The sequence below is a fragment of the Sceloporus occidentalis genome, unplaced genomic scaffold, assembly GCF_023333645.1.
Source record: "Sceloporus occidentalis isolate IW3139 unplaced genomic scaffold, rSceOcc1.0.p SCAF_41, whole genome shotgun sequence".
Taxonomy (NCBI): Eukaryota; Metazoa; Chordata; class Lepidosauria; order Squamata; family Phrynosomatidae; genus Sceloporus; species Sceloporus occidentalis.
Genome location: NW_028317021.1, coordinates 4,259,576 through 4,282,426, shown reverse-complemented (window position 1 = coordinate 4,282,426; position 22,851 = coordinate 4,259,576). Strand labels below are relative to the sequence as shown.

The window sequence follows — 22,851 nt, the reverse complement described above, 5'->3', positions numbered from 1 at the left end:
TCAGTTTGGGTATCTTGGCTTCCAGGGAGATTTCTGGCTTGATCTGATCAAGGGTCCATTTGTTGGTCTTTCTGGATGCCTGCAGTCTTCTCACCACTCCTCTCCAACACCTCATCCGAAATGAGTTGGTTTTCTTCCTATCTGCTTTAGCCATAAAACCCACTCTCTCTCAGCAATGACAAACCTCCTCTGAAGAAACATGCCATGACAGGTTTCCCCGTAGGGTTGCTCTAAGTTGGACATGACTTGAAGGCACACAACAACAACAACAAACATGTACACGCTTGTCCCTCCACATTCACTGGGGTTAGGGAGACAGGACCCCCCGGGAATGTGGAAAAACCACAAATAACAAAAATGCTATGTTTATACCTGAGAAAACACCTCTCTAGGAATCTCTAGGACGCTCCTCCAGGGCAGCTCTGTGGTCAACATCGGCCAGACACTGACCATAAAACTGCACTGGAGGAGCTACAGAGGCCTAGAGGAGTCTTCTCTCTAGGAATCTCTAGATCTTTCAGTGTGACATTTGGTTCAAGTTAATAAAAGAGTCATTTTGGAGGACCTAGATATTCCTAGAAAGAACATATGAATAAAATCTGTGAATCATCAAATCCGCACAAGTCAAAGCTGCAAATGTGGAGGGACAAGTGCATATACATCCTATACAGAGACAGCCCTCTAGTTCCCTCTCTTCGATGTGACACTCTCACTGCCTCAACCTCTGACCAAACCAGGCTGTGTCCACATGGCAGAAATAATCCAGGTCGACCCCACTCTAACTGCCGTGGCTCATCCTACGGAATCCTGGTTTCTGTCGTTTGGGCAGGGCGCTGGCCCTCTTTGACAGGGAAGGCTCCAGACCTTGGTAGAACTACAAATCCAAAGAGTCCACATAGAATGGAACTACAGCGGTGTCAGATTGTGTCATTTCAACAGAGGTCTTTAAGCCGAGGCTGGATGGCCATCTGTCAGTGGGGAAGCTTTGATTGAGAGTTCCTGCATGGCAGAAGGGGGTTGGACTGGATCAGGGCCCTTCAAGTCTCTCCCAACTCTAGGATTCTAGTGTGGATGCCTCCCCCTGGCCAGTCTGTCCTATGTCTAGGTCCCTTCAAGTCGCCTATGGACTTAATAACCAGGCCATCACTTTGGTCTAAAACCCAGTGCAGAAATCATCCAGTTTGAAGCTGCTTGAACTGCCCTGGCTCAGTGCTAGGGACTCTGGGAACTGTAGTTTATTGGGGCCCCAGAGCTCTCTGACAGAGGAGGCTCAGTGTCTCACAAAACTACACTTCCCATGATCCCCTAGCATTGAGCCGGGCCCGTTCAAACGGTCTCAAACTGCATCATTTCTGCAGTGGGTTTTCAACCTTTGAGCAGGTTTTCCGAGGCACAAAACCCTCAGAGGCACTCTCATTGGCTGCACGGTCCGTCCGTCCGCGGCTCGGCAAGATACCGCAATCCCGCCTCTCGCAGAGCCCCGCCCATCCCGGCATCCCCCCTTTAGCAGCCTCTGGATCCACGGGAGCCACGCCCCTTTCGGCGCCCTGCCTTAGCGCAGGAGAAGACCCCGCCTCTTTCCCGCTGCGGTGGGCGGGGCAGCGCGAGGCTCCGCCCCCCCCGGAGGTGCCTCCCAGTCAGAGCGGCTGGAGGTTTCTGAGGAGACGGACGGCGCGCCTTTCCCTCCTCTTTTCCCTCAGGGCCGAGCGGCGAAGCCTGGGGCTTAAGCCTCGCTTTCCCTGACGGAGGCAGCAACATGGCGGCGGGGTCCGGTGCCAACCCGGCCGGGGCTCCGGAGCTGGTGCGGGGGCAAGTCTTCGACGTGGGGCCTCGCTACACCAACCTCTCCTACATTGGCGAAGGGGCTTACGGCATGGTCTGGTGAGGGAGCCGCTTCTTAACACGCTTTTTACCTTCAGTGGCAGCGACAGAACCCGGTTTGGCCCCCGCTTTTTGTGGCTCAAGGCTATGGAATTCTGGGAGTTGGAGTTTGTTGTGGGCCAATGACACAATCTCCGCTCGGGGCCCACAACAAACTCCAACTCCCAGAATTCCATAGCCTTGAGCCACAAAAAGCGGCTCTGCGTCAGTCCTGCAAAGAGGCTTCAATCGACCCAGCAATCTTGGATCCTACAATATGGAGCCCGGCCCTGGCTCTTTTTCCTCTCCCAAGAAGGCTGGCTTTGGTCCCAAAGACACTGCAGAAACCCTCCCGTTTGAGACAGCTTGAACTGCCCTGGCTCAGGAATCCTGGGAATTGGAGTTCAGTGTGGCCCCAGAACCACCGTTCCCAGCATTCCCTAGCATTGAGAACACTTGAACGCTCCAAGCCGCAAAGTGCAGAAAGGATCCACTTTGAGACCGATTGACCCTGCTAGGGAATCCTGGGAAATGGAGTTGCGCCCCCCCCCCTCAGAGAGAAGGCTCAATGACTCGCAAAATGCCATTTCCCCAGGATTCCATAGCATTGAGCCCCAAAGCACCGAAAGGTCCAATCCGCACTGGGGAAATAACCCACTTTGAGACCACTTGAACTTCCCTGGCTCAGTGCTAAGGAATGCTGGAAATTGGAGTTTGTTGGGGCCCCAGAGCGCTCTTTGACAAAGAAGGCGAAATGTGTCACAAAACTACAGTTCCCAGGATTCCCTAGCCTTGAGCCAGGGCAGTTCAAGCGATGTCGAACTGGATTATTCCCGCAATGGCTTTGGGACTGTTGTTCAGGGGGGCTTGCTCTTGGAGAAGGTGCGGAAAGGCTTGTATTTTAAAAGGAGGGTGCGCCTTTGAGTCATTTCCGACTTGGAGCACCCCAAAAGTGACCCTATCCAGGGGTTTTCTTGTCCAGGTTTCTTCGGAGGAGGTTTGCCACGGCCTTCCCCTGAGGCTGAGAGACTGTGACATGCCCATGCTCACCCAATAGGTTTTTATGGCTGCGTGGGGATTCGAACCATGGTCTCCCCAACACCACACCATGCTGGTCCTAAGGTCCCAAAGACACTGGGGAAATAACCCAGTTTGAGACTGCTTTTACTGCCCTGGCTCAGTGCTGGGCTGTTCTGGGAAGTGTAGTTTTGTGTTGGACATTGAGCTTTCTCTGTCAGAGAGCTCGGGGGCCACGATAAACTACAGTTTCCAGGATTCCTTAGCACTGAGCCAGGGCAGTCTCAAAACTGGATGATTTGTGTAGTGTGTTTGGGAGCCATGCCAACCTTTTCTGCCTTCCTGGATCAGTGCAAGGGGCTCAAGTTGGCTGGTTACTGCTCCCAGAGGATCCAAATGTATGCCTACTCACCTGCCACCTTGCCCTCTTGGTTTATGAGGCGCCTCGGATTTTGCTTTGCATCTTCCCCCTTCTTGCGCTGCCAGAGAAAGCTGTTAAGAGACCATCCCAGCTTCCAAAAATCTCATCCTAGGCTTGGGCACAGAAGCCCTTGCTATCCACTCGGAGAAGGTGGCATTGTAAGTCATGTTTGTTGTGAAAACAGTATAACCGTGCCATAAATGGCTGGCTCTTGTTTGCAGATAAGGGTCTGTTTGCCGTTTGCAGGTTTTAATCCGTTCCTGTGAAGTAAATCCCATTGAGTTCACTGGGAGTTTGCAACAACAAAGTACACGCCACCTGAGCATGCCCCACAATTATATCCCTTTTTCTATGGAATTAAAAAAGTTGCAGTGATTCATTTCTGGAGGTGGTTTCCCTTTATGTCGGCTTTGTAAATCTTTGAAATCCAGTGTGGCCAGTGATGAGGGATGATGGGAACTGCAGCCAAACAACAACTGGATGTGAAGTTGAAGTCTTTCATGACCACCATTCATAGTTTTTTGTGGGGTTTTCAGGCTATGTGGCCATGGTTTGTTCCTGACATTTCTCTTACACAGAGAAATGAAGATGCCAGCCACAGAAATAAACTCTTCTAGAACATGGCCACATAGCCCAGAAAACCCACAAAAACTGAACAACTGGAAGGTCACATGTATGCCAGTCCTATTTTAACTAAATATGCCTACTCAAAAGTAAGCTCCATTGAGTTCAGTGGGACTTACTGTGAGCTAAGTATATAAGATTGCTAGAGGACAAGATTTGTATCCTTTCTACCTCCAGACTGTTCTGCGCTTCCAGACAGAGATGGAGTTTTTTAATGTTTCGTGCCTTTTGTGTTCATGTTTTCTAAATATTAATGACTCCCGTATCTTCAGCCAAAAGCATGCTAGGTAAGTTGCAGTAACACAACCAGTACAAGCAGAAAACACAATTCCAGAAGTTGCATAACCATTTTGCAGACTGTGAGCATGAAACCAAGTGACTGTGTGTGCGTCTGTTTCAGTTAATATGTTCTGTTTGCTTATTGTGTGTGTGATATAGGAGTTCTCTCGGGCGGAAGAAAGTTCCAGAAGGGTAGTGGAGAACAATCTGATCCCCTATTACTGAAATGGCTGAAGCATGAAAGGCACCAAGTTAGAGATAGGCTAGTTACCCAGCTACCACCACCTCCCTGTATTATCTCAAAAAGCACATAATCTTTCCTTTCTCCGCTGTGTAACATTGCTTCTTCTCATTTCTTTAGCTGTGGGTATGCTGCAAAAGTGAGTGGAGAGAAGAGACTCTTAGCTGGATTTTGATTAATGTTATTTAATAATAACCACTTGCTGGTTTCAGCAATATGCTAGATGCTTGGAAAGGGAAAGTAAAATTCCAACACGATACCATCAAGTCTTGCACGCATATTTATTTAGTATGTTATGCGGTCCACAGTTGATAAAGAAAACTGGTCTAGGCTTATCTGCTTACTTGTACAAATACAGTTATGAGGCCTTATGGCAGTAAGGAGCAAAAGACTGGTTTCTCAGCCGTCTTGCTGCTCGATTAATATTTGCACACCATTGCTGACGTCTTGCAGTGTCACTGCTTTACAGAAAACACCGTGTCACTTGCGTACACCGACACTTGGGGTAGGTGAATTTGTCCTGAGCAGTTTATAAGCCATCTGCTGTGATGGGAGGAACGAAAGTATGTTTTAGAGTAAGAAAGGATAAGCGCTGGTGATCCTCATACGGACACGATGTCATTGTAACAAAAGAAAAGTTGGAGCTAATTGCAGATAAAACCACATTTGGCTTGTACTAAATGGTGCATGTAATTGCGACAGTTTAACCATGCTTAATCACTATTATTTTTATTTGCCACTTTCAGTACCATGTCCGTATCTAGGGATATTTCAGAGCTATTGAAATAATGCTTTCAGCGCCATAAACTTCAGTGCAACTTAAATAGGGAGTGGGCTTTTCTTTTGAATCATGTAATAGCATACAGTGGGTGCCTATGTCAGTTGACCGGAACCAGAGTGTGTGTCTCTTACACAACCTACTCCCCTAACTCACTTAGGATCAAGCACCTCTACCATACAGCTTTCTACATGTAGTGGCCTGCTAAACCATGTTCCAGGTACTGTGTCTACACTTGTAGTATGGTGCTTGCATGCTGTGAAAGCTTTGTGCTGGCCTGTTCCATTTACCTGCCGCTGCTTTGCAGGATGTATTGAGCAAGGCAGCATGCATGCATCTGTTTCAGTCTTTCTGCTTTTGTGCACACCAGTCAGCTCAGAGTTTGCATTTCTCTTCCTCAGTCAAACACCTGCTTTCTCACCCTGTGACACTTTTCATTCGCTTAGTGTCAGTGGGCTTACTATTGATACAGACGAAAAGGCAAGGAAGGATTTCTTTAGAAGGTGTGCTCAGTGACATTGGTCCCAAACACACTGCAGAAATAATCCAGTTTGAGACCACTTTAACTGCCCTGGCTCAGTGCTAGGGGATCCTGGGAATTGGAGTTTATTGTGGCACCAGAGCTGCCTGACAGAGAAGGCTAACTGTCTTAGAAACAGTATACTTCCCAAAATTCCCTAGCATTGAGCCAGGGCAGTTAAAGCAGTCTCAAACTGGATTATTTCTGCATTGTGTTACGGACCATTGTTCTTTTTTTTAGAAAAGGAACTTAGCTCAAATTAGTAGGCCGTTCCAAGTAACCAAGCTTATGTACAATGGGACTAGATGTAAACTTAAAAATCAGAAAAGAACAGAAATTTGGTATAAAAATGCCATAAGCATGATGTTGTCAAAATTCATGTTCATAAACTCTCAAACCAACTGCTTCCTACTTTTGCCTCCTCTGCACTGACATCTCCACTCATTGTCATATTCTCAAAGAACTGCTGCCTCTGAACCCTTTGCTCTGGATTTATTTTTCTATGGCCCCATACAGACAGGCCAACATACATCTGCTTTGGGTCACTTTGGAGGTATGTTGTTTAAATGATGTATGCGTATTAAGAGTCCGGAAGCTGCGCTCTAGTCCTTAGGACTGGATCTTGGCTTTGGCGTGGCTTCCAGACTCTTAATACCCATACATAATTTAAACAGCATACCTCCAAAGTGACCCGAAGCAGCTTTATTTTGTCCTGTCTGTATGGGGCCTTTAACCCTTTTTAGCATTGCCAGTCACTCCCATTGCTACTGTTTCTGTGATCTGCAGTCTGTACATACTGTGATTTTCACAAAAATATTGACTCCCCTGTTGCTTGACTTAGAAGGGGGGAAGCTGAATTACTCTAAACTGTTGGTCTAGCTAACTCCTTCTCCTTTAGGTTACCATCTCTGACTCCCCAGTGTCCCCATTTTGATATTAGTTCCCCCATTAATTCCCCTCTTTCTGGTTCATCCCTTCTGTTTGAAAACTCTGGTCCTATTTGGGCTGCATCAGTGGTACACAATATTGGGTTGACTTTGCTCATTTTAAATTCATATTCCCCCCCCCCCCCCCCGACAACCTGATGGCATATTTGACACCATTCTGATCTATGCTTTGTCTAAGAACACTAGATGTATCTTTACCTTTGTTGCTGTGTGCCTTCAAGTCATTTCTGACTTATGGCTCACAAGGTTTTCTTGGCAAGATTTATCCAGAGGGGATTTGCCATAGACTTCTTTAGAGGCTGAGAGAGTGTGAGTTACTCAAGGTCACACCAGCCGCTGGGTTTCTGCGACTGAGCTAGGATTTGAACCCTTGTCTCCTAGTCTAACACTCGAACCACTACGCCATGCTGACTCTTTTTCTTTTCCTTCATCCTGTTTTAAAATTCTGTTTTTGAACTGGGCTGGCCAAAGGAGCTGTAGTTTACCATTCCTTTTGGGCCCGTTTCTTTGAAAAAGATGTAGCCTTGGCTCAGCTTCAGCCCAATCTAGGGGCATACATCATCTGAATGCCATGCCTCCGGATTGGGCCAAAGCTGGAGCTTTTTGTCCATCTGTTTCAGGCCTGAGTTTTAGTCTATAAAGCATATTTTTTTCTGTGGGTTTTCCAAGCTATGTGGCCATGTTCTAGAAGAGTTTCTTCCTGATATTTCACCAGCATTTTCTTCTAAAGATGCCAGCCACAGATGCTGGCGAAACATCAGGAAGATACTCTTCTAGAACATGGCCACATAGCCCAAAAAACCCACAAAAAACTATGGGTGCTGGCCATGAAAGCCTTCGACTTCACATAATTTTTTCTGTTCAATTTTACTCATTTCACCTTCAGATATTTTTGCCGGATGACACCTATCTCTTGAAAAACCTTGCTTCTGCTTGGACATACTATAGCCTCCTGTCTAAATAAAGATGTTGAGGTTGAAGGTGCAGGCAGTGTGCTTTTTATTCCTACCTGGTTACCTCTCAAAAGATAGTATGCTATATTTCTCATTAGAGCAGACATTATGGGCTTCAAATGTGGAAATTATTTTTTCAAAAGCAGACTCTTGGCTTCTAAGGCAGCAGTCCGTTGTCTTGCTTTATACTCCGAAGAAAACTTTGTGGTCTTGTGAATATTTGGGCAAACATCCAGACTCCAGCTTTTCACATCCTGAAAAAGCCTTTGAAAGGAGTTGGATCGGGAAGTGACTAACCGTTACCTGGACAACAGTGAAAGCATTTATTAGGCAAGATCGATATAGCTAAATCTGCAGGAAAAAGTCTGCTTGCCTGTGCCCCGTGCTTAGTTTTATGAATTGTCCCATCTTTATTTCTGTGACATGGGTATTCAATGATCGCAGCATCCAGAGGAGAAGCTGCTTTAATCTGTTGTAGCAAAACAGGGTGTTCTGGCACTTGAAAGACGAACAATTTTATTATAGTATGCTGTTATGCAGATGAGATCCCACTTCAGTAGAACAGTGAAAAAGCTAACCCAGTATGCTTATGAAAACAGAGAATTATTTTTGACAATAGACCTGGGCTATTTTTAATTGCCCCTAAAACTAATAGGACCTTCTGTGGGTTAGATGAAAATACATACTTGCAGAGTGGGCTGTAAGGTCATGCTGAATGGGATGAAATAAGAAGATTAGGGAGAGGCACTGTGCAGTTTTTGTAAGCCTCGGTGCCAAGAGCTGTCTTACAAAAGAGAAACTCTGGTCTGTTACAGACTGCCAAAATAAAGCTGCTTTGGGTCCCTTTGGAGGTATGCTGTTTAAATGATGCATGCACCCTAAGAATCCGGAAGCTGCACCAAAGCTGCACTCCAGTGCTTAGGAATGGAGTGTGGCTTTGGTGCAACCTCTGGACTCTTAGGACCAATGCATCATTTAAATAGCATACCTCCAAAGAGACCCAAAGCAGCTTTATTTTGGCAGTCTGTAACAGGCCTTAGTCAGCATCTTCCCGTAGGACCAAAGTGAGATTGCCATGATATCTCCATGAATGTGAAAGGACAGTTACTTTTAAACATCTGTATCTTGTTTTGTACTGACAAACTTTAAGGTTTCTTTTAAATTAATGTTGACAATTCCTCTTCCAGTTCTGCCTATGATAATGTCAACAAAGTTCGGGTGGCTATAAAGAAGATCAGCCCATTTGAACACCAGACCTACTGTCAGAGAACTCTGAGAGAAATAAAAATCCTCTTACGCTTCAAGCATGAAAATATTATTGGCATCAATGACATTATCAGAGCCCCAACAATTGAACAAATGAAAGATGTGTATCCTTCAAAGATATGTCCTTGTGTTCCCTTGTGTTAATTCTTATTGGCATTTTGTAATTAAACAGTAGATTAACATTTTTACTTTCCTGATCTTGCTACACAGTGAAGCTTGCTCATACTTATTGGTTGGGCAAAACTCATGCCAGTCCTCCAACTGATACAAGGCTTCCACCTGTTTAATGGTTTTTTACATCGTTTTAACGCCATAGATGGTTCAGTTGCATTGTAAAATAACTAATAATAATAATAATAATAATAATAATAATAATTACTATTATTATTATTATTTATAGCCCCCCACTCCCTACAGATCGAGGTGGGTTACAGTAAAAAATACAGGCGGGTTACAGACCGCCATTTAGTACGTAATGAATACGTACTAGGGTTAGGAAGGGACGGTGCTTCCGCACCCCCCTAACCCTAGTACGTATTCTGTATGTACAATATGGCGGCGGCCGTTCCACACGGCCGCCGCCATATTTACGTATCGGACGCTGTGCGTCCGCACGTGTCACGGTGTCTATGACGTTGCGAGTCCGCCCCTGGCGCCTCGCAACATCATAGAGGCGCCGCTTAAAGAAGCTCCATTTTGGAGCTTCTTTTTTGCTCCATAACGGAGCCGCGCGGTTTGGCTGCAGCGGCTCCCTTATGGAGCAAACAGCGGCGGTGGCAGATCGCCGCAAAGCGGCGGTTTATAACCCGCCACAGTTACATAACACAACATAATCATCAATTCTACGATCCCCCAGCCCACCACCACCATCAGCTTTACTGGTGTTTTTGTATATATTTTATTCTGCATTGGCTTAAATGTTTTGCAAGCTACCGAGTTTCACTATTGGGGAAAGGGCAGATATAAATGTATAAAATCATATACAGAAGGGAGATTTTAGACAGGTTCAAGATCTCCCAAGAACCTTGTTGCTTAGCAAACTTTAACAGGATATGCAGTCATTCCATCTTCAAATTCTGAGTGATCCTTGTATTCTGAAATACTATAAATAGTTAATATAATTAATATCCATTCAAATAGTCTAGGGCAGGGGTGAGGTAGGTACAGGGCCTACGCATTCTGCCAGAAATATCAAAAAAACATGAAGTGGCTAGAGGCCCTCTTCTGGTCATTAAAAATGATATGTTTTTGTTAAATGTTAAGCACTGCAGGAGGCTCTTAAAATGTACTGAATTGCCACTCCTGGAAATCTCCCCCGTTTGGGGAGTCTGGAAGGGTCAAGGGCAGTAAAAACAGTCTTGGCAGCACTGCACATAACTCCAGGGCCACATTTTGCCCAACCCAACATAGTTATGTGATCTTCAACATTTTAGGACATTTGCTGTGGATTATGTGCTGCTTTATGCATTAACAGTCAGTGGTACTGTATACTGTATTTTCTGTTTTCTCTGTAAAACGTAGAAGTAAGCTCTTGAAGAACTTGGAAGATCCACAGTTCCAAGTGTCCGGAGTCAAAAGTTTGTTTGCTGGCCTTAATTTGATTCACAGATACATTGTGCAAGATCTCATGGAGACGGACCTTTACAAGCTCTTAAAGACTCAGCATCTTAGCAATGATCACATCTGCTATTTCCTTTATCAGATCCTGAGAGGATTAAAATATATCCATTCAGCCAATGTGCTGCATCGTGACCTCAAACCTTCCAACTTGCTGCTGAACACAACTTGTGATCTCAAGGTTTGTGAGCACCTTTTCCGTTAGTTAAGTGTCTCTCTATTGTCGGAACATGATTCTCTATCCCACTGGAATATATACTGTGTGTGTCCCTACAAAAGAATTTTGTCTATGCTTCTAGAATTTGGTAAATATTTCTGCCAGGAAAGAACCAAATAAATACAGTTGGCCCTCCACATTTGCAACTTTGATATTTGTGGATTTGATTATTTGTGGGTTTGATTAATATGTTCTCTCTGAATCTCTAGGTCCTCTAGCTCAACTCTGCCAGATGTTGACCATAGAGTTGTGCTGGAAAAACCAGACGTGCCTAGAGAAAACACTTCTCTGGGCATTTGTAGGTCCTCCAGAATGAGTCTGTGATCAACTTCTGGCAGATATTGATCACAGAGTTGCACTGAAGGGCCTGGAGATGTCTAGAGAGCTTTCTCTCAGGTAAAAAGAATAGTGGTTTTTTTATTTGCAGTTTTTCCACATTAACCGGTGGTCCTTCACCCCTAACCCCAGCAAATGTGGAGGGACCACTGTAGTATAAATATAAATAATATAAATTTAAACAGATTATGTTCTAGTCAAGAGTGGGAAGCACAGAATGGTAAGAAAGGTGAATGTTCACTGTGGATCTGCTTAGCATGGTATTTGGCAAGTAAGGTTTTGGGCAATGAACAAGAACAAAACATTTTGGTTCACAGGTTGAAAATCTCACCTTTTCTGTATTTTCAGATGTGTTCACTTCTTTTTGTAGGTTTATGTGTTATCTCAATTTCCTTAGCATTCAAAATGGAGAAGCGGCTGGATTTAAAATTAATGTAGATAAAACAACTATGCTGACTAAAAATATGTCAAAGGAAGAAGAGTTAGAACTGGCAGAGCTTACAAAATTTAAAATCCAAAACAAAGTAAATTATCTGGGAATTTGGATATCTAAAAGAACCGGAGACTTATTTGCTAATAATTATGAGAAAAAATGGAAGGAGATTAAAGAGGATTTGGGGAGATGGTCCAGACTAAATTTATCATTGTTTGGTAAAATGGCTGCAATTAAGACCAATGTGTTACCGAAATTTCTGTTCATTTTTCAAAACCTCCCAATAATTAATAGTGATAAGTGTTTCCAGGAATGGAGAAAAGAAATGGCAAAGTTCATTTGGGCTGGAAGAAAGGCACGGATAAAGTGGAATAATATAATAGATGATAAGAAAAGAGGAGGCTTGGGAACACCGGATCTACAGAAGTATTATTATGCATGTGGGATGGTATGGGTAGAGGACTGGATTAATCTAAAAAATGAGAGACTGTTGAATTTAGAAGGGCATAACATCAAATATGGGTGGCATGGATATTTAATATATAATAAATGGAAAGAAGATATGGAATTTAAAAATCATGTATTAAGAAAAGGCCTGTTGAAAATTTGGGAACATGGAAAGAAAAATTTTTATAACAAAATACCAAAGTGGACGTCACCACAGGAGGCACACTTTGGTAAATTTAACAGGGCACAAGAATACTGGATTACATATGAAACAATATTGGAAGAGGGAGAGGGAGTAACTTGGAAAATGAAATCTAGAGAGAAGTTGGAGAAGGAGGGGATAAAATTAGAATGGTTTTCGTATAAGCAACTAGAGGAAAGGTTTAAGAAAGATTGGAAAGAAGAAGGTATAGAAAGAAGGAAAAATGAGTGGGACGTTATAATTGGTGAAAAACAGAAAAAGAAAAAAATATCAAAATACTATAAAGAATTGCTAAAAAGGGATCTGGAACAAGAAGGTATAAAAGATAATATGATTAAATGGAGTCAAATGATTGGACATAGTATAAGCGTGGAGGAATGGGAGAAATCGTGGTTAAAGACTAACAAATTTACTTTAGCACAAAACTTAAAGAAGAACTATTACAAAATGTTTTATTTATGGTATTTGACTCCGGCTAAACTGTCAAAAATGTATAAAGAAGTAAACAATACTTGTTGGAAACGTGGGAAGGCAGTAGGGACCTTTTACCATATGTGGTGGACGTGTAGGAAGGCGAAACAATTTTGAGATAGCATACACTCTGTCATAACAGAAATTATAGGAAGGGAGTTTCCAAAGAATCCAGAATTGTACCTATTGAACATGACATGTAAAATAGGAAAAGAAATTGAGAAAAAGTATTGGAAAATTATGTTATACATGATTACTACAGCGAGAGTGCTATATGCCCAAAAGTGGAAAGTGGATCAGATACCCTCTCTGGAGGAATGGTTTAAAAGAATACTGGACATGAGAGAATCAGATAAATTATCTAGAAAGTTGAAAGAAGATAGAGAGAAAGAAGTTGAAGAGGAAGATGAAGAAGAAGATTGGAATTTAATTGTACAATATTGGAAGAGTATAGAAGTAGAGTGAATGAATAAGAAAATACACAGGTGTAGAGATAGTAGTATATAAGAGAGAGTAAAGTAGACATATTAGGATTGGGGGGAGGGGGAGGGGGAGGGGGAAAGGAGAGGGATATGATGTGGTAAGAGATAAAATTGCATGTAATATGGAATGTCTTTTTTATATATTTTTTTCTCTCCTTTGATTGTAAAAAACTCATAATCAAAATAAAAAAAAATAGAAAAAAAATGGGACCTAGAAATTATCCTGCTTGTCATGGAGCCTAGTCTGAAATGTAGACTCGCATAGTTTGCATTACACTTTATGATTCAGTGAGGATCGTGCTTAGCAAGAATAATATGATAGAAAAACAGGAGGGAAGCACTTTTTTTAATAGCATCTTTTTTTATTTGGTGTTAGATTTGTGACTTTGGCTTGGCACGTGTGGCAGATCCAGATCATGATCACACTGGTTTCCTAACAGAGTACGTAGCCACACGGTGGTACAGAGCTCCTGAAATCATGTTAAACTCAAAGGTAAATACTGCTCAGCGAAGGCTTCTCCACATGATAATTGAAATTTTTGTACTGTTCATTTACAGTAGAATGTCATTTTGATTAAATACAACACTGTTCTTAGCAGTTCCTTTTAGGTGACATACTTTGTCTTCCCACCCCTCTCTCCTTACAAACTAACGCTGAGAAAATATTATTCAGTTCAGAATTTTGCATATACACCAGATGCACCTTGAGCTTAACACACTGACAGTGGTCCAAAACACACTGCAGAAATAATCCAGTTTTAGACTGCTTTAACTTACCTGGCTCAATGCTAGAGAATTCTGGGAAGTGTCATTTTGTGAGCCGTGTAGCCCTCTCTGTCAGAGAGCTCTGGTGCTATAATAACCTACAATTCCCAGAATTCCCTATCACTGAGCCCAGGCAGTTAAGTGGTCTTAAACTAGATTATTTTTGTAGTGTGGTTTGGACCAATAACAAAGATCGTATCCATGCTTACATATTGTCAGTACATTCAGCACAGTTACATTGGATGCTATGGTTGCATAGGTGACCTTGAGCATGACTACTGTACATAGTTGAATTAATTCATAACACTGAATCAAAAGTGAGAGAGGAGACTTCGGGTGTACGTACACAACCTCTGAGAAAATATCTTGTGCTGCTCCACTTCAGCTTTGGAATAAAGTCGAGGTTTGTATGATTTTTTAAAAAGTAAAATGTTGCAGCCTTACATTCATTTTTAGCTTTCTCTTTTGTATCTAAACCCCCCAGTGCTTACATTGAATCATCTGTGGTGGGAGACAAGAAAGAGCTGGCTAGAACAGCAGAGCAAACTTTTAACATATGTGTTAAAGAGTTGGGGAGTGATGAACAAATACTTCTAATAAATGGGTGTACATTTGCATCATAGTTCTGGGCAGAAGTCAGGTGAGACTACAATCACAAGAGGGATCATAGCTTGAAGACAAAGACAGGCAGTATTTAATGTGTAGTAGTAGTAGTGGGATCCACCATCTGTTACTGCTCAAAAAGTTTAGTAACCCACGTTTTAATATTTATACTCTTTCTCAGTGTTATGCTAGCATATTTCAGATCATTTGCTTAGTCACAGAATCACAGAGTTGGAAGGGCCCTGTAGGCCATAGTCAACTTGTTGTTTTGTGTCTAGGGCAAACCTGTCATGGGATTTCCTTGGCATGGTTTCTTCAGAGAAGGTTTGCTGTTGCCTTCCTGTGAGGCTGAGAGAGTGGTACTTGCTCAGGGCCAACTGGTGGGTTTCCATGACTGAACAGGGATTTGAAGCTTGCTTTCCCAGTGTCCTAGTCCAACACTCAAAGCATACTTCATGGTGGCTCTTAGTAAACAGTATGTGCATCCTTTCAAGTCAGCTGTTGATTTATGGCAATCTCTACATGGTGTTAAAATAATTTAGAGTACATCTGTTTAGGGGTATCTCTTTGCTTCAAAGTAATACATACTAGACATATAGGTTTAGCACACTGCATGTAAAATATATTGCCATATTTTAAATTCTGTAACCCATCTGAGTTTGCAAGGTGTACTCAATCCTTTCACAATATGAGAAATACGTTGTTAGCCTTACTTTACAAATGGAGACATGTGTATTGTTCTATCTGGATGGCTTAATTTTACTGTCATTTAAATGCTTATCCCTGGTCTGTGTCCAATATATGGTCTATTAGAGTATCAGACTATTTGGGGGAGGGGGGCTTAAAGTGTGTGCTGTGTGTGCTTAACATGACAACAATTGGATAAGCTGTTTATTATACAGTTTAAAGCAGCGGTTCTCAACCTGTGGGTTGCGACTCCTTTGGGGGTCGAATGACCTTTTCACAGGGGTCGCCTAAGACCATCGGAAAACACATATTTCCAATGGTCTTAGAAACTGAGACACCACAGTTTTATGGTTGGAGGTCACCACAACATGAGGAACTGTATGAAAGGGTCGCAGCATTAGGAAGGTTGAGAATCACTGGTTTAAAGGCCACTGTACCATGCACATTGGAGTAAATCTTACTAAACACAATAGGCAAAGGGGTCTTGCAGCACCTTTGAGACTAACTGTGTAGAAGAAGTTGCATCATGCATTTGAGGAAGTAGACCTACAAAATCTATGAAAGTTCATACTACAGCTTCTTTCACACAGCCTCAAAGCTGCTTCAAGATTCTTTTGCATACTGCATACAGACTAACACGGCTATGTCTCTGAATTCTAAACACAGTAGGACTGTCTTCTGAGTAAGCATTCATAAATTGCACTGTAATATGTGCTCTGTTTTGCTTCTCTTCCACTTCTGTAATAATGCACAGTGCTTGCTTCATGGTTCAAGAACAGTTATGTAAAGTTCTGATTCATCTCCAATGCTAGAGGTGGAGTCCTGAAATTACCATACCTTAGCACTCTTAAACTGTAGAGTGTATAAAAATACAGTAAATGCTATCAAGAACTGACACACACCCCCTCCTCGCTTTCTTATTGCAGGGTTATACTAAATCAATTGATATCTGGTCTGTAGGCTGCATTTTGGCAGAGATGCTATCAAACAGACCCATCTTTCCAGGAAAACACTATCTTGATCAGCTAAACCATATCCTTGGTAAGGTTTGTATTAAATAAATAGTCAAAGACTGCCATTCTGGTTTTTCTTCTTCTTCTTAGTATACAGTTTAACTTGATGGTACCAACTGCATATTCATATTTTTATTTTAAATTCATCATTTTCGGCATTCCTACTTTGTAGGCAGTATTGCACCCGTTTTATTCTTATGGGAACGGTCCATCAGAACATTTTGTTGCAAGAAGCAAGGAATAGTTAACTTCATTTTCATAATTTGATTAAAATGTGGTCTTTTGGAAGATTTTAAATACCAAATAGCTGTGTGTCAAGTAGTAATAGTTCCCAAATTATTTTGCATAAGTAGCTACAGCTGTTATTTATACTTGATTGATTTTGGCAAGAGAGAATTTTGCTGTAGTTTAAGCTTACTTATTGAAATCAAAAGAGAGTGAAAATGTTTCCCAGCCTTCAGAAGAAAATACCTTGTCCCATGTCATGGGAATATCAGTTATAAAACCATTACTGTGTCTTGTCACTCTCAGATCCCTGTTACACATACGTTTACTCAGAAATGCATACATATATTACATATATTACACTATTAATTGATGTGTTCTCAAGTCAGTATGCAAAATGCTAGGATTTGGAACCTGACAAGTAATGTTAAAATGGTATTAAATAAGGCTTACGTGCACATTAATTTTGGCTCTTTAAGAGATGTTCCTCATTTCAGAATATGATAGGTCCATGGAAAACAGCCATTTCATATTTTAGTGGAGAAATCTTTAGAAAACTCCTTAGGGATAGTCCTGAAATGGCAAACTTCCTTCCCACTGCCATCAACAATTCTTCAGCATGCATATATATATATATATATATATATATATATATATATATATATATTTCAAATGAGTCTTCATCCATGCTCTTAGACTAGTGTTTAAGTGATCATTAAAGTAAGAGAAAAGATTCCTGAATAATATAGATGGTATAAAGCTGATACTGGGGTATGTGTTAGTTGTCAGAATGTTATCTTTTATGCAACTGCTGCCTTCTTGTGCCCCATTCTAGTTCTTCATCAACTTACATTTTGTAAGCACAACAGAAGTATGTTTAATTTGGTCAGTAGCTGAGACTTCTGTACCTTTGAGGAAAGTATTATTTTACTGAAAGGCCTCTATCTTGTGAACATAATGAGTGACACAGCACTATGGTGACCAGATGTTGCAGTTCTAAGGTTGGCCACAGTCTGTGATGGACCACCAGAAAGGAGTGTTCTCCCCCCCCCTCTCCTTTTGCAGCTGGGTTTGGGCCACCTTAGACGGCTGTGGCGCAGCTGTGGCCCAATCTGGCCCATGCGTCATCTGAACGCCATGACCCTGGATCAGCCCAAAAGTGGCACTTTGGGCCTGTCTGTTTTGGGCCCCTGTAAGTCTTGCAAAGGTCTGAATGCTTAAGACAAGCAATTCATTCTCTTGCAACACATCTTTGGAGATGCCAACCTGCTACTTTCATTGAGACTTCCAAGTCTAACAAATCCTTTCTGTCCTTACATCAGATGCATGTACTTGCCTTGTTTTCATAATAATGTTTTCCCCTATATTTTCTAGGGATACTTGGGTCTCCTTCTCAAGAAGACTTGAACTGTATAATCAATTTGAAAGCCAGAAACTACTTGCTTTCTCTACCGTACAAAAACAAAGTGCCATGGAATAGGCTGTTTCCAAATGCTGACCCCAAAGGTAGTTAAAGAGATGGGATATAAATGTGAAGGAATATAGTGATGTAGCATTAATGATAAAAACAAAATACTAAGAGGCTGGAATCTTGTGGATGTGCTGCCTCTCCATTAACCCTCATGTCATAAAGTGGAGCTTTATAAACTAGCCAGTTGTAGGTGACCTGTAGCCTATGAGATATTATGGACAGCAACTCCCATAAGCCCTGACCATTGACTGTGCTTAGTAAAACTAGCATGCTTTACCTATTGCTAATGTCATACTTTCTCACAACATGTTTGAAGACTTTAATCTCAGTTAGCAGACATGCTTTTGGGGGGCGGTGTTGTGTGAGACATTTCAATACTTGAAACTATGCTTTGGGTATCTATGGTAAAATTATTGATATAGATTGACAGCTAAAGAACTGTGTATTGTGCATGAACTAATTTATGAAAAAAGTGACCTGGAAAGGATGAGGCCATGGACCTGACTCACGCTGATCTTAATTTTTCCAGCTCTTTTCTGGAGAGGTCAGTTTGACTTGACTGCACATTAACTGGTCATGGAAATAGGATCCAAACACATATATGTTCTGTGCATCTCACATGTTTTCTCATGAGGATGGATTCAAGGAGCTTTTCTTCTCAACCTGTTTGTAATATATGGTGTTGAAGGAGGAAAGTTTCCCATGGAGTGCACTTATGTACAGACTCAGAGTAGGGCAGTATGGGTGTCATACAGATGTGAGGACCAGTATTCATAAACACTAGCTATACTGGCTAGGGCTTATTCGTGGACTGAAGAGCAGTATTATTTTTACTCTTGGACTAGAAAGAATATCAGGAAAAATCCAAAGAGGAGGTTCCCCAGTTTACTTGAGATCAGGCAGTCCATTCAGTGTTAAGCCCAGTCCATAGTCTCAGTGATACCTAGCCAACACTTAGGAAGGTTAGAGTGTCTGGTTTGTCCTCACATGCACCACTGTATTTTACAATAAGGTTTTCTGTTATAGGTAGAGCCCTGCCCTCCCTACCAGTTTCTGTCAGACTTCTGACATATGAAATATATGCTGCCTAGTTTGATTCAGAAACTTGTAAGGGGAAGAGCAGTGTTACAGAAAAACAGCTTAGGTACAACCCAAACTAATGCTAAATCCATTTTCTCTATAGCTCTTGATTTATTGGATAAAATGTTGACCTTCAACCCTCATAAAAGAATTGAAGTTGAAGAAGCTTTGGCCCATCCATATCTAGAGCAGTATTATGATCCAAGTGATGAGGTATGAAAAAGTATTACTATTATTATTCTGGCTGTTTGAAATTGGTGAAATTTTCCTGAGGATTTCGGGGGTTCATTCAAGGACATATGATCTGCCAGCCTGCACCTAAACTATACAAGTCAGATCTTACTAGCAAAATGTTATATTAGATAATTACTTGCAAAAAGTATTAAAATATGGATCACAATAATCTTTTTTTCCCTTCCAGGAAACTCATTATTTTTAACTGATTTTGCTGTGCTCTATCTGGCTTCTTGACACCAGATCCTCTAAAGCAGTTTAAGACATTCCAAAGACTGTTACCGTCTTCCTTTCCTCCCACTCCCAGTTCTGTTATCACTTCAGTTTGACATACAATTCTACTATTGTCCCTCTCTCAATGTATCTCATCATTTTGTAACCAGTTTAAAGAAAACCAGCTCTTATAATAAGCAGTTTCACTGGGAGGATAAAGAGTGGTGGATGGATGGGCATACATCAGGAGTGATGAATGTGGTTTCATCCGTAACAGTATCTATGTTGTGAAAGGTGTGGATAGGTGAAAGTGGGAAGGTATGTACAATTACAGTGGCATGACTACTCTCAGCGTACATTCACTTGAAGTGATTCCCACCAAATCCAGTGAGTTCCACTCAGAAGCAAATGTTCACCAGGACCACAGTCTTTAAGCCACTGTTTATTTTACTTGTCCACATGAACACACTTGTGTGTGGGCATACACACACTCAGTGCTCAAAATAAACGCATTGGGGTCCACTTCCAAGTACTTTAGCACGTGAGTGGTACCTTCTGGCTGTTCTATAGTAAATTGTTGTAAAGCCAAGAATCAGACTTTGAAAAACTGTATTTATTGGGAATTTATAGTCTTTGTGTTGCACAAAGTAAGAGGTAGTTTGGTGGTTCTGTTTCCAAAAGTTAATGGACAGTTCCCCAGAACTTGTTTGTAACTTTCCTGCTTGAGTTCGCTGGAGGCTACTGTGAGAATCAGTTCATGTTTCTTTTTTCAAGCCCGTAGCGGAAGCGCCTTTCAAATTTGAGATGGAACTAGACGACTTGCCGAAGGAAAAACTGAAAGAACTTATTTTTGAGGAAACTGCCAGATTCCAGCCAGGATACAGATGCTAAACGGCTCGTGAGTACATTAAACCTTCCTGTCTGTATTGAAAAGAAAAAAGAATAAGGCAATGTTTGACATTTCTTTGAATTAATAATTTAAGTACTGAATTAACTAGATTTTGTTCTTTCTTTTAATTTAAGGTAAGCAAATTTTTAATTAAATCAGATGTGAAGTAAGGCCAACTATTCATGTATATGTCCATCCTAGCCTAAGAGGGCTGGCCAGTTGGGTTGTGATGATAATAAATATTTTTTGACATTAGTCTGTGAGGTTCTGTAGGGCTGACTCCTCTCTCCTGTGTTAGTTAACATCTACATGAAGCTACTTGGAGTTGGTTGCCATTAGTAAGCTGATGACAGCCATCTCTCTCTCTGTCTTACAATAGATGCCAAGGAGGCTGTCGAAGTCCTGAATTGCTGTCTGGATACAGTGAAGGATTAGTAGTGTATGGTTCTTTGTTACCCTGAGATCTTACAATATAGAATGGAATTCAATAAATAAATCTCATTATATGAAAAACTTCCTACTGCAGCCATTTTCAGTTTTAGTGCGGTAATTTGTTGTGTCATTTCCACTGTGTTATACCCATCGCTATATAACATTTTTATTAATAAATGTGCTCTCGCTCATTCATTAAAACTACTCTTCTTTCTTTCTTTCTTTCTTTCTTTCTTTCTTTTTGTAGGATAAAGGAGTTAAATGGCTGGGAGTCCACATAGATGTCCCATTCCTGGTTCTTTATCAGTGGTCAGACATTTTGGCCTGTTTCAGCTTATCCACTAACCACTGCAAGCCGTTCAGGAGGGCCGTTTCTGGCACTCCAGGCTTCTGTGCTTTCAATGAATTCTTTATTTATGCCTGAAATTGTTACCGATATTTCCTGGGTGTAATATCCATTACTGACCTTTTTTGCAGAACTGTCCCTCCATATGCATTTGCTGCTGACAATGTTTGAACTGCTTCTATTTCTGATTTGAAAGATGTAGTATTTTGTTTCTTGATTTTAACCAAGATGGTGGCTGACCAAGTTGTTTACACCATGAACCATTTATTTTCTAGATTTTGTTATTGGTATTATTTTTTTAGAAAGAAAAAGCTACAGTTTAGGGCACTTTAAGTCAGTGGCATCCTCCCTTCTTTTGCACTTCTTGAAGCCTGCAGTGGTTTTACTCACACAATGCAGGTGGATAGATTGACAGCATAAACCTTGTTTATGCACTTTCTTTATTCTTTGGAACAAATGGAGAACATTTATTAGGACATCTAGAAATCCTTTCTTAACAAAATCATTGAAAGCTACATTTTCTCTCCCCTTTAAGAGGTACTTCTGCAATTTTAAATAATGGTACTCCCAAATTTCCTACCATTATATTGGCAAAATAACAGAGTGCAGTCCTAAGCATGTATATCCAGCTTACTGAGGACTGCATCTTATGGACACAGAATATGGTAGTAGCTCAGTAGCTTACAGAGTGACAACATATAATAAGAACAAAATCTCCAATTTGATCCTTTTCTTTTGTAAAAATGGATTCATATGGTGTGCTTTAATAAGCAGAAGTAACTTGTGTGAATATTGTAAACTACTGTGTCTAGCTACTGGATATCAACGAAACACTTGTAGGATTTTTGTAATCTTTGCATTATATTCAGAAGGTTCTGACAAAGCAAGACCTCATCTTTAAAGTAGAAGGTTAGAATTTGCATTTGTTTCCATAGCATGCCAGCAGTTCAAGAATGTTTCTTGGACCCTGGCGGTGGCGATGTGCTTTCAGATCCTTTACATCTGTGGCACTGAAATGCTTTCAGGCGAATATCTGAGTAATGAAATAAGGGTTGATAAAAGGCAAAAGATTTGTACGATCTGAAGAGAAACCAGATCAAGGGTTGTTGACTGTACAGAGAGGGCCACCAAACAAAGCTATTGCTAAATCGTACTTATCAGAATTTTTAAAAATGATAACTCTTCAAGTATTTGTTTCTAAAGTGGAGTTTACTAGGTGTTTTGTGCCAGTGCAGTGCCTCCTTTACTTTCCCCACTGCTCTGTGGTGAAAAATTTGCCTTGTTCAAGATAATGACTGTGCCCTCGCATGACTGTTAAAAAGCTTTCTGTGCAAAGATGATTGTCTTAAGTGCCACATGCCTACAGTTGAGAGGAAAAAAAGTTACCTCTGAATTGTGTTCAATGAAATTCTCTTCCCACAAAGACCGTGCGGAAAATAAGCTTCTGTTTTTAACTCTTCGTCTCTCTGCTCTGTCGTATTTTGGCAGCAGCAAACGACAGATTGCACAAAGATGGCTTACTAATATGAACAGACACACTTGCAATTGATCACAATGGATTGAAATTTTAGTCATGACTCTTTATGGTAGCCTTTCGAATAATGTGATTTGCCGTTGGAAATATCAGTTGGGATTCGAGCTGCTGTAGGAGAAATGATACTTTCTGGTGACTAGTTCTAATTTTATTTTCACTATAATTTATGAAGTAATTAGCCCCATGACTCTTAACAGCCTACTCTTAGGCCTAACATTGGTTTATTCCCAAGTAAGTATAGGATTCTG

At 41.3% G+C, this 22,851-nt stretch overlaps 1 protein-coding gene across 3 annotated transcripts; it reads left to right on the top strand.

The window, feature by feature from the left end:
* The first annotated feature begins 1,647 nt into the window (after positions 1 to 1,647).
* Positions 1,648 to 21,343, top strand: LOC149289994 (mitogen-activated protein kinase 1-like). 3 transcript variants are annotated; one of them, XR_016277293.1, is made up of 10 exons: positions 1,648 to 1,881; positions 8,828 to 9,010; positions 10,515 to 10,704; positions 13,488 to 13,604; positions 16,093 to 16,207; positions 17,779 to 17,910; positions 19,059 to 19,168; positions 20,177 to 20,300; positions 20,671 to 20,730; positions 20,971 to 21,343. XR_016277293.1 is itself a non-coding variant. In XM_089490005.1 (9 exons), exons 1-8 carry the CDS (start codon positions 1,757 to 1,759, stop codon positions 20,291 to 20,293), a joined length of 1,089 nt encoding a protein of 362 aa, XP_089346131.1. In that variant the 5' UTR covers positions 1,648 to 1,756; the 3' UTR covers positions 20,294 to 20,300; positions 20,971 to 21,343. The 3 variants fall into 3 exon arrangements, 2 of the variants coding, with proteins under 2 accessions (XP_089346131.1, XP_089346130.1); XM_089490005.1 differs by lacking the exon at positions 20,671 to 20,730; XM_089490004.1 differs by lacking the exon at positions 20,971 to 21,343 and having other exon boundaries at positions 20,671 to 20,804.
* Positions 21,344 to 22,851: the final 1,508 nt, after the last annotated feature.